Source organism: Leptinotarsa decemlineata, unplaced genomic scaffold, assembly GCF_025532065.1.
Source record: "Leptinotarsa decemlineata unplaced genomic scaffold, Ldec_3_MD MMD2_tig00026307_RagTag_RagTag, whole genome shotgun sequence".
Lineage (NCBI taxonomy): Eukaryota > Metazoa > Arthropoda > Insecta > Coleoptera > Chrysomelidae > Leptinotarsa > Leptinotarsa decemlineata.
In genome coordinates this window covers 11082110-11094943 of record NW_027412681.1, presented here as the reverse complement: position 1 = coordinate 11094943, position 12834 = coordinate 11082110, and the positions used below count along the sequence as shown (strand labels likewise).

At 35.9% G+C, this 12834-nt stretch overlaps 2 protein-coding genes across 5 annotated transcripts in view; one reads left to right on the top strand and one right to left on the bottom strand.

Annotated features, from left to right (window-relative positions):
- Window positions 1–12834, bottom strand: part of LOC111508655 (hypoxia-inducible factor 1-alpha) — a 268802-nt gene that overhangs the window by 54478 nt on the left and 201490 nt on the right. The window lies entirely within an intron of this gene.
- Window positions 3148–4245, top strand: LOC141485043 (uncharacterized). Its single transcript, XM_074180951.1, has one exon. It carries the CDS (start codon window positions 3275–3277, stop codon window positions 4169–4171), a length of 897 nt encoding a protein of 298 aa, XP_074037052.1. The 5' UTR covers window positions 3148–3274; the 3' UTR covers window positions 4172–4245.

The window sequence follows — 12834 nt, the reverse complement described above, 5'->3', positions numbered from 1 at the left end:
AAAAGCGTTTTTGTTCAATTCAATATTCATATGAAAGTAGTTGTTTCGAGTGGGCTTTTTCGTCTAGTTTATGTCTGAAAGTTACTTATCAGCAAGGTCTTAAACTCAAAGAATATATTTTGAAATTGAATTGCTTTCTTCGGAAGATTTCCACCTTTCTTTTCATAAAAAAACTGTTCTTTCTTAAACCTTTGAGTTCGAATCAACAAGTTTATCTAATTTATTTCTGAGGTAAACACTGAACAGTATCTAAGGTGACCACAAAAAATTATAAAAACGATTGGCATTTAAATAACGATTCTACTGAAAATCAATATGAATTCCGATATTATGTCTCGTCTTGTTGCAATACATTCCTCAGAATTCTAGGTCACATGCAGGGACTATCTGTGTGTACAATATTTTCAAATTTCAGATACGTGTTTTTCATCAACCACTTATTGCTCATTTACGAACCATAACCAAAAGGTCTTACCTTTGACCGTGCGATTCCTAGCACACGGTACGCAGTAAACTTGTAACAAATTCAAGCATGTTATGTAATATGTTGGGATCGAAACATCTCATTTTTGGATATAAGAAAGGTCCACCTCTCGAGTGAATAATTTTGAAACTCTGAGGTGAGGCCAACTGGCGCCAATGCCAGGTAGTTTTTAAATTACCAATAATTATTCATCTCTTCAAAAACTGCAGCAGCAAAGTTCTTCAAAAACAGACTCTAGGATATCCAAGGAGGCAGTTTATTATCTCTAGGCTGTCGATGCATTCTATAGATAGTTTCGAACTGCACTATAGAATTGGAGTATTTGGTTTGAATACTTGCAATATCATAAATGACAGCAGCTCCTGGAGCGGCTACTATTTGTATCCTATCAAGCCAGTGCTGCTTGGTGCAGGTGGTCAGCACCCTGACTCGAAAAAGTAACTGGTATGCCTTTGCTTAAAAGCAATTTGCCGCACAGTAAACATTTGGATACAGAAAAAGTGAAGGGTCTATCGGTCAACCTGTAGTTCACACGGATAAATTCGAGACACTGGTTGTCTAGCCCACTGGGTCTCAGCCTCCATTTTCTGAATATACGCCATTCAAGCTTTCGAGTAGAAGAGGTAGAATTTCACCTTATCAGCCAGTATCTTCTGCAATAACATAATGGAGAGGGGAGCTTACAAAGTGGTTAATTGGCAGTGAGTGCCAAAAGTATTTGACAAAAGTGAGATAAACAAAATAAAACATTCTTTATTATGACCACATCGGTTTTCTCCGTTAAAAAAATTGATTATTTGAAGTTGAAAACATCGAATTGATGATGGAATTCATTCCTGTGTCGTGTGAAATGAAGATCAACCTAATGAATAAAACTGAATATCAAATAAGTTTATGCCGAACTCAGAAAAATGCCAGTGATAATACGACATAGAATTTTCATGAATAAGCCCATAACCTTGGATAATCCCCACCGCTGCTAGCAGCCCCAACGTAAGATAAGGTATCCCCATGCTCTATTGCCACCACAGCCATAATATTCCCGAGTGCATCGACTTCAATGTGACGTCGTCTATTCCTTTCCCTTTCTATGGCTGAATTTTTATAAACATCCATCAGCTGATTGGACCAAACTGAAGCGGGCGGTCGGGGCCGACATGCGCCCTTTGCTAAGCGAAATGGAGATCGATATGCCCTACAGAGAACAGAAGAGTCGAAACGTACAAGCTGTACAAGTGAATTCACTGCTTCATTAAATAATGAAGTGTTCTATTTAAAGCGAATTCCAGCCCCAAGGACATTTTGTTACTGACAGAATCGTTAATAAGCATCGGGGATGAGATAAGTAAGAAAGTTTTCCCTCAAGGGTGAGCTAAAAAGATTGCATCATAGTTATATTCTGCTCATCGTAATGAAGTAGAGATTAATAAAAGTAACTTGAACGGGAAACAAAGCTGTTTTTTGTGTGGATCACAGAAATAACTTAATAAAATAAAAGTTGAAGAATGCTTCAATGCCTCAAACAAATTTCTACACTTACACTTCAATATCAATTTCAAATTATTCTACCTGTTTACTATTGCTTGCTAACACTAGCATGAGTTATAGTGAAATGAATTCTATGATACACGAATCATTTTCAAACCCTTTCTCACGGACAGAACAATTAATTGGCACTCTAGAACACTCAATCGCTTCTCGGTCTTGTTTGGGTATCAATACTTTTATCATGTATTACTTTGTATTTGTTTCGGTATCTTTTACAATTGTTTGTTTGAAGAATTATACAACACTTTTCATTTAATTCACTAATAAAAATGGAAAGTAGTTGTTGTAGATGACTTTATTCCATTATGATTTGCAGCAAGTTGAGTGGGACCAAGGCGGTAGATAATATACTAATCATCAGGTTATTTCTGACGACTTACTTAAGTAGGTATCAATATCGGCTGTTATGTAAGCCTCCAAATGAGATGCTATCGATCTGAGAGGTTCAAGCTCAAGCGAGCTGAGTTCAAGTAAGTGAAATTGTCCCCCAGCTGCTCTAGAAATAGTTATGAATTTTTCACCTTCACCCGTGTGTAATATGAAAAGTAATCAATCAGTGTGCCTTCAAGATTCACTAGACAGCTAATATGAAAGCAGGAAATCTGTTTGGACACATCAAGATACTACGTCTCATCACCCTGGAATCCATATCGAAACTCAGACGATTCCGAGGTGGACATTGAAGTAATCATAAGTAGTCACCAAGCAGAGAAACGTTACAGCCGTAGAAACGAATTGTGATCGTAAACTGATCGATGAATGGACGGTAAGTGATGTAGCCAAAATTGTAGATCTTCCAAGTCTGTTGAAGCATGTCCAACAGACAGAAGTACATGCTACATAGACACGATCAAGAGTGTCTCAAAAGAGTTATTCGTAGCATGAAGATTAATTTTTCATCAGATACTCAAGAAGCAATAAAAACTATATTGAGTCATTCTCTTTTGAATCTAAACTGACTTAGGACTGAACACCTCCCTGACCACAACCATCAAAGACAGATCAAATAACCTTGGTGTGGGTCCAGGTCGTCACAAATAATTATTGAAGCTGTTCTTTTCGCTACTGAGGGAGCCAAGACATTTTTCTGGACATAGTGCCAATAGAGTTTACAGAGAATATTTTTGAATCTCGGGAGAAAAAACCTTGCACCTGTACAATTTGCAAATCGAACATTCTGGCCAGTATGTCTGCAGTCTAGGTGAGTCACTGACCGCCCCATATTTCCTGACAGTGGTCAATATGAGCGACAGTGATTTCTTTGAGGTACACAATCCTGAGACACCACTTGGTCCTTATCCCAAAAAGTTTGAAATAATCCAAGGTTACCAGTTGATTGTGGACACAGAATGGACCGAATGGTCCAAATGTAGTACTTGTGGTAAAGTCGGAAGAAAAAACAAACTGGGGTACTGCACGGTTTATTCCAAAGAAAAACACAAATTAACGTTGGCGTCAAATTCAACTAATGAGACAGATAACGCGCAAAAAATAACGAATGTGGACTTGGAATTGTTCGACGTGTTCCAATTCGGAATCCCTTGCGTTTCACACATATTACCAAAATCTATCAAAGAACTACCTCAAGTTAAATCCAGGCGAAACGAGATAATGGTTGGATACTGCAAGACGAAATGTCAAGCGAATAAAATATTCGAAGTGGTGGATAAGGATGGAAAAGTGATTGAAAAAGTCAACAACTCGGCTGGGATTTATTCCATAGCGCAACCTTTTCCCCCTTTAGAACCGACAGTTGAACGTCAAACAATCTACGGTGTGAAAGGCAAAACAATCGTTTTGACATGCCCGGGAAATTTGAACACGGACGCCCCGATACAGTGGCAGATAGGAAACAAAAACCTTATTCCGGAAATTGTGTCCGAGGAATCTAAAGGTAGGATCTTCATCAGCATAACGGATAGAATCCACATAAAAAATTCCAGAATTTCCGATTCGAACGTCTACAGCTGTTGGCAACTGAAGGAACTTGCTGGAACTGTTCGCTTAATAGTGGAAAAGAAAACTGAACTCACTTTTAGTCATCATATGATGCTATTCGCTACTGTTATCATTTTATCTGTTTTCCTTCATGTGTTTGTAAAGGCTTTTATTGGAAGAAAATATGCCAAAACTACATAAGACTGACTAGTTCTATCTAGTTCGATTGGAGCTATTTTGTCAATTTTTCGTGTAATATAGTAATTATATGACATATAAAATGAGGATATTTTTTGGATTTATTCTGTTTGTATCCCTAATCGTGCAATAAATAAATAAATGAATATTTTCATTCCTTGGGTAAGTTGTTTACTGGGAAAGAACATTTCTGATTGAGTCACGGAATGTATGTCTAAGTCTACGTCATATGTAGGAAAAATTCTGATAATGGAAACTTGAAAAAACTAAGATAGTACTGGAATAAGAGAGAAGACAAACAAAATTGAAAATGATAATTAGCCTGTCGCCAAAAAAAAAACAGAACAGCTTATAGGATAGAAAAGAAAAGACCTGAGGCCGGTAACCCTCTACTGCTAGTTGAAATATCATCACCTCTTTAAACTGGGCCGATTGGACACTGAGGATGATTGCTGTTATATCAGTGAAACCGTAACTACAGAACACTTGCTCTGACATGTGGAAGTCCTGATTGATTGGCCTTGTAATTTCATTGAACAAGAAACTTCCCTTATGAAACAGACTGGAGCTCGAATAGATTGGAGTTATAAAGAAAAGATATGTCTTCGAGATTTTATAATTTGACCATAATGTTAAATTTGATGTAAAAAGGAATTGCCTAGAAAGAACTGAGCTAGATAGATTTCTTGAAACAAATAGTTGAAAAGTTCCATCAGGCTCTAGGTTGGGGTCGATTTTCTCTTATTATTGAAATTAATTATCTATATGAAGTTGCAAATTTAATTTGAAAATGAAATGATATACGTGAATAGGAAATAAAAAAATCATCGAAGCATAATGTTTGTTTTCATTCAGAAGTTTTCCTTATGTTTCCCTTTATTATTATCTATATATAACTTATTGAAGGATGCCACCAACGCATGAATTTTCAAAAATTTAACTGGCCGATACTTACTGAATATACATAACAAAACTCACTAATGAGATTCATTTTGATTTTCGCTACAAAACCATGACCCGTGTTTCGATATAAAATGTCTTTCTCAACAAAACCCTGCTGGAGAAAATTATGTTTAGCGCACCACGCGTCGAAGTTTTGTAAAACTTTCATAGTAAAAAAACTAAAAAAGTTCTTTAAAAGCGTGTTTTTTAGTTTTTTTTTAAACTATGTTATATGTTATAAAAGCGTGTTTTTTACTCTTTTTAAACTATATTTATTTTATCTAAACTTTGGAATCAATCAGCCGTATATTGTTTAGAAAAATGACTATTGATATTTTCCGATTCCGGAGAGGGAGCCTGAAAATCGAAAATCAGCTACCAAGCTCAAGAAAGGCAGCAGGCGCGCAAAGGAGGGTTACAAATAAGGCAGTAGGCGAGCGTGTTAATAAAAAAAACCTTTTTTCAGATAAAGAAATACATGTAAAGAAAGTTCGAATTATATCACAGCGCCATCTGTCCGCGATAACGTCGATAATTCTGTCAAAAAAGAATGCTCGGGATTCAAATGGGAATAAATATGAAATGAAAAGGAAAGTTACAAACAAACAAACATACATACATACATGTGACGCTAATATAAGCGTGATGAAAAAAAATAAATGAGGCAATAATTTTCATTCTTCATTTCGCCGCTGCATGGTGCCAGCCGAATAGCAACTACTACATTGCTAAATTCCGAAAAAAATACTTAGTGAAGCCCAACCAATTTCAAATAAAAGGGGATGGCACAATGGAAGGTGTTTTAACTTTCAATTTAGTGAAGACTAGAATTTATATATTCAGATTAGAAGTAGGAATCAACAATAACGTCCGATACAAGTGTATTTTTACTGCTCTTCATCTCTTGCTATTGATTGTCTTTATGTTTAATCCCTTCAACGCGTTGCTCGAGTTTGTTTTCAAAAATACGATATCAATTGAATGTGGTTGTGATCAATGCTTTCCAATGAACGATCGTGTGATTTGAGTCATCAGCAGTTAATTTGAGTTTCATGAAAGGAAACACGGCCCCAGCATTACCTTAGTCAAACAATGCGATTTCTCAAAAGTTCGAATTATATCACAGCGCCATCTGCCCGCGAGTAGATCAAGCAATAACGTCGATAATTCTGTCAAAAAAAGAATGCTCGGGATTCAAATGGGAATAAATATAAGAATTTATATATTCAGATTAGAAGTAGGAATCAACAATAACGTCCGATACAAGTGTATTTTTACTGCTCTTCATCTCTTGCTATTGATTGTCTTTATGTTTAATCCCTTCAACGCGTTGCTCGAGTTTGTTTTCAAAAATACGATATCAATTGAATATGGTTGTGATCAATGCTTTCCTTCCATTATTTGAATAGCAAAATTTCCTGTATCTTAGATTCGTACCATATGTCCACTTCAAACCTATACCAAGTCCCAAACCCGAAATCGAAAACAATTCTATATATTCTCCACTGATAATTCCGGAACTTTGAACTGCCACCCAAAGAATACATTTCAGTAATTGATGTTTATGTAATTCCATTGCACGACAAGATATGAGGAAAACATTTGACGAGCGGGCGTTTCAAAAATATACCGGCGCTCAGCTATTTTCGTGCAAATGAAAAGTGGTAAATAAACCGGCTAATGACGCAAATTTCAATGCAGCATCAATCCGAAGTTATATAAGCCAGTCGAACGAATTTCTCAAAATATATTCCTTGAGTTCAAGGTTACGGGCACGCAGTCGAAAACAATAATGATAAAGTTACCACATCATTTTATCCTAATTATCTGGAGCTATGTAATAAACAACTGTTGAAAAACAATGGTCTAAGTAATAGGCCACAACGAAAATATATCTCATCTGTAAATATATTTTGATTTCTGTCAACAACAACGGCTACAACCACAGCCGACTTCAGTCACTAGCCGGAAGCTCTTGTCTCCTACCGAGTAACGTCTAAATTGGTATCAAATTGCCAAAAAAGACTCTCCTCAATAGGAAAACTTAACATATTGTCTCTGGTCTAGATTACTGGCCTGGAAAGCAATGAGGCTGCTAAGTCCCTTGCTAAGGAGGGTGTTGCAAGCAGCTTCATCGGACCAGAACGTGTCATTGGCATCGCTTTAGGCTTTGCCAAACAAAGATTGAACACCTGGATGGCAAGAAAATGTATGGACTTATGGCAGAATCTTCCAGGATTGGCTTACTCCAAGACGTTTATTCACCTTTCGAAGCTTGATACCAAACAGTTGTTGGACTACAGTAGGGTTGAACTACGGTGTCTAACAGGCCTTCTTACAGGTCACTGTCATTTGAATCATCATATGCAGAGGCTTGGACTGTCGGAAGACAGTGTGTGTCGCCTATGTTTGGAATGAATATACTTTGTGCCTGCCCCGCTGAAGACAGGTTCTTAGAGTTCGGCAGCTCTTATCATCCGACTGGGTTTATTTGGTCGAGTGTATATAGGTGTGAGCCACAATAAACCCTTTCGGGTTATGTTGGAGGGTCGAATCGACCCACTCACTTTGGACCTAACTTAACCTCAGTCACTAGCTGTGGTGAATGAGAAACGGCAACGATGTCAGAGATCCTATGTTTCAGAAGTTAGGTTAATATCAATGAGAAATTGAATATATTTTCTGTAGTTTCACACCTTCGTTATTGATATTCTATGAGTCCAAAATTATTGTTTATTCAAATATTTGAATTTTGATTGAAATTGTTAATGAAGTTCTTTAGAACAGCAATAATTTGGAATGTAAGGTAATGAATCATTTGGTATTCATTCAGAGTTTTATAGAAAACTTGGACTTTGTTGGGATATTGAATGTGAATTGATTATCACCATTGAGAGGTATGCTATCGTTTTTTTATTCACCAGGATATGAGAAATAAATGAATCTGCAATACCTCGAAAAATTTGGACTTCGTCTTTTGATTTGGTGGTGTGTGTGTGATTCATTATAGTGAATATGTTATTAGAAAACGTTCAAAATGATTTCGCAACCTACACCTAACGTTACCATCTCTACAAACAAAAAGTTCATGAAGATCAAATCGTTAGGTGTAGTTTGTGTAATTACTATGGATCCTCATCAAGTAACGACTGAGTTAATCAGGAAAAAAAATTTCAAAATGACTCGTCGAAATCGAAGAAGTTCATAAATTTTGTGTACATATAGAGCGAGCCCGGCCCTTAGCACGGGATGAAATTATTGGAAAAATGTTTTTTTTCTGAGACTAGAAATGAAATATTTTCCCCAATTTTCAGATAAAAAAAGATAAGATAGTATTGAATGACTAGTACATACGAACATAATCAATCGTACTACATATCACAAAGTCTGAATGCCGATGCCGGGGATCATAATCTATTCCAACAACTTGAGGTGATTCTACGTTGTGTAAGATTGCACAATAATTCATAGAATCACGCTAGTAGTCTGGTTCATCAAAGTCATTTCGTATAATTTTCGTTCGATTTCATAAAAAATTATGATTGAGATGTCATTGTATTCCCTAATTAAAATTATTTAAAATTCCCCGGGACAGTAACATTAATTAATTGAAAGAGTTTTGCGAAACTATTGCATATATTCAAAATTTGAAAAAATATAATTGGAAAGCAAAGCATTTTCTAAAACATTTATCACCATCCAATACTGTGTGGAAGCATAAATATTTAGTTTTATTCGAGCGGTAAAAAAATCCAGTGAATATAAGTATAATGACGAATAAAACATAAAAGAGTTGAATAAACAATGAACCTCGGGCAAAAATTTTTTTCGAACTTGTTTTCTTAATTATGCTTTTACTGATCAGCAATTCAACTCAATTCAAGATTTATATAAAAACCTTGATAACTTTTAAATTCTGTTTTTTTCAAATATTCCGATTGTTTTCTTTTTCTAGTGATGAAAGGAACATTTTGTTTTCAATTTTTCATTTCCATTGTTTGAAAAAATGTTCATGAAATAATTGAAATTTTAGGGGGGGGGAGAAATATTTAGGAAAATTTCTCCTCTACAAGAACTTTTTTAATTGAATGAAAGTCAATTTTTGTGGAAGAAAAAAGTTTTTTATCGACCTTCCTTCCACCTTCCACATTCTGTAGAAGGTTAAAATACCCAAAGAAGGTCTATAAAAAACTTATTTTAGTTCCGGAGATATTTGCAAAACGAATTCCTTTTTTCCATTGAGCTGAATTGTCTATAACTTTCGAACTATTTGTTAGCACAACTTGGCTCGAATCCTGAATTACCCTGTGTGAAATTACGAATCGAATGACATAATTATCGATGAAGCTGAAATTGAATTATGTAAAATAGCACTTGTGAACTAGACTATAGACGCCAGGGCCAATGAACGATCGAGTGATTTGAGTCATCAGCAGTTAATTTGAGTTTCGTGAAAGGAAACACGGCCCCAGCATTACCTTACTCAAACAATGCGATTTCTCTAATATTCATCACTAAATATATTTTGATGCAAACGTACCATTGATGTATACGATTACAGTGATTAATAAATATTTGACTATCGTTTACAAGTTATATTATGAAATTATATTTTTTTTCCAGTGGGGCGGTAGTATCTTTTAATCGTTTGTGACTCTTGATGTCCTTGTATATTGTATAAGTTTGAAAATGTCCTTATAGGACGAAACTGCAGTCACGTTAGTTACAAATAAAAGTGGTAAAAAACAAAGAAAGTTCAATTTCTCTTTTCTTCATTATGATTTTCTACCACGTAGTAACGGCTACATCCATCAATTAATTGATTAATTAATCATCACCTTCATCTTCATCACAAACGACTCTCTGTGATAAGCTGCGATGGCGTCATGGCAAAAGAATTCAGAGTGGGGACGGAGTGAAAGAGTAATAGATAGAGAAAAAGTGAATAGAGAATAGAGGAATAGAAACTCGGAGAGGGAAATATAGGTATCACACAGCTGCACGCATTAAACTTTATCGACGAATTTTTGTTATTTCGGCTTGCGGAAATCGTCAGATTATATATTTTTCGTTATCCTTGAATTATTTCCTTCAAAATAAAAAAAATTAGCTACGCTTGAGAATGTCGAAATGACGTTATTTTTTTACAACTTTGCTGCCCTCCCCTTTCTTTACGTCACTCTCAAATTGTCAGATTACTGGAATATACACTTTTTAGCAGGTAATTAACTCACCCTACCTTAATCTGACGCGCTCAAGAATTTCTGATGATCAATTGTTTTTTACTAATCTGATCCTTTAACCCTCACAGGCGGCCTTATATATTTGGTGGAGGTACTTAACGGGTACAAGGTATCCCCCAGTAAATCCCGAAATCCCTGCTTGGGCTCCCCTATTAATAGCTTTGACTTGCGATTTTCCAACTTCCTCATTGATCGTTTTGTTCAAGTGGTCATTGATTTGCTTAGTCCAACACTTCATCATCATATTTTGCTGGCAATACGAACTTTTATATATTAACGAAGATCTGAAAAAATTGTTAGTTCGTGGTGTCAGCAATAAAAAGAATAAAATGCTAAGAAAATAAAATCGGAAGGATCCAAGCAAATGTGAAACTGGATATTAATATATCTTTGCTTTCTGGAACTGCAAAAACAATTTCTCAGAGACTTGGGATACTATCGAGCCATAAAACTCTGCAACCTCAGCAATTTCCGTTTCTCTTCATCAAATTCAAACTACATCACTCTCTGTATATTACTGTATATTACTCATAAGCAACACTTGACGCTGCCATTTTCTACTGAAAAAGATATATTCGCTAAACTGTAGACCAAAACATCTATTGATTTCTCTGAGAGCGGTATTTATTAGTGATATAAGACAGGGATCATCAAGGATCTTCCTGCAGTGCGTGTACATTTTCTATAAATTCAAACGCATTCAGCATACCGGATAACTTGTTCAAAAAGTTCATATATCTGAGAAATGCCAGCTTACATTTACGCATCAGCAAACAAATTCAAACAAAGATCGACCCTCAGTTCCTCATTTGTACACTAACTCTGAATCATGTTTGAAGGGATTTGCATCAATCCTGAGTTTATCTGTCATCTTCATAAGAAACTTCAGAGTGCTTCGAAGATCTAATTGTGCTCATAACTCCAGAGACCCAGCAATAAATATACTACTGTCATGCAGATAAAGGACCATTTCAAGAATTCATCAGACAAGTACACTTATTTCGGCTCCATTGGTTGGAGCAAACAATTCTTCAGTGACTAAAGGTAAAAATTACCCTTGAATTATAACCACACTACTGAAGTTTGGATCCTCTCATGAAGACAACAACAACAAGAACCTTTTTTTGAATCTGAATTGAATATTATGGTTTATTAATTGTATGTACAAACAGGGTATTGGAGCTATTATTCCTAAGGGAAACCACAATATCATCATCTATTGGACATTTTGCCGGAAGGTCATCGTTACCAATTCCCAACAAACCACGATATAAAATTGAAACCCCGACTTTACCTCGACGTACCACCGAGACCATTGAAAAAAAAGGATCAGACCGCATCTTAACCTCTCCCAACACGACGATCAAAACTGAAAACTCATCACTGAAACTACGCAGAGCGTCGCGAAAATCGTCCCCTTCCAGTTACACCGCCTCTCACAGACTGAGGATATGGATAGAAGTGGAAAAACTCTAACGAAAGAGAAACTCGATTACGAAGGGTTGTAGTAGCGCGACTGTAGGGGGAGGGCCCGAAAGGGAAATTAAAAGCCGGATAATACGGCACTCGATCGCTAATTGCTATCGTGAGAAGGAGAGAGAATCTTCCCATTTGTGATGTGGTCGTAATGTGGTCGAATGGTCTATAAAAAGGAGGTTGTCTTAGTCTTGGATCGATAAGAGCTAGAAACGCAGTTTTCTTTTGGTAATAAGGTGGTAGAAAAATATTAAATTTTTTTGTGTACCAGAAAGTACCAGATATTTCCATACATCTTCTTGGATGGAGTGGTCGAGAAAAAATTACCAAGAACACTGGGTGGTTATGTTACACTATTCGTGATAGCACTAATTAACATCCTAGAAAAACCAAAGACGTCGTTCGATGATGATTCTATTTAGCGTTCTGTGGAATTTCTTAATATAAGGGTACACTGCTATGAAAAATCATAGTATAGGGCTGAAATTTTTCAATACCAGCACTGTATGACTCATTAGTTCATGGCTTCAACTCTCGTTAACAACTTCTTTCATCTTTTCCATTTTTGGTGTGTTATTTCCAATCCTTCATCATTAGATGTTCCTGATTGCTCTGTTTGTTTTTTTTTCTCCTTACTCTTTCTTTTATAGTACCATATTTGGAAGAAATTTTATAGACATCCTTTGGATGCTCCCAACCAGCTTGATCTCAATACATAGGAAGCTTTGGATTTTCTGTGTAATGCAGGGTTCCTAGATCATCGTTGATTTTTATTCTACTATGGAAAAAAAAATTCGAGAACATCATTTTATTTACAATTCCTACGATTTTGATTTCTTTATCTTTATCTGCTCATTTCAGTCTCATTTGAGGATGTTTTTGTTTTGATGTTCCCTTCCTCTGTTTGTCTTGACTTTCATATATTTATAATTCTAAATCAGCAGTTTTTTGCAGTGACTTCTGATTTACCAATGATTCTTTCTAATCCTATCTTTTTTTTCTATA

Coding starts and splice junctions, on each gene's coding strand:
- LOC141485043 (XM_074180951.1), top strand. CDS start 3,275: ATGAGCGACAGTGATTTCTTTGAGGTACACAATCCTGAGACACCACTT.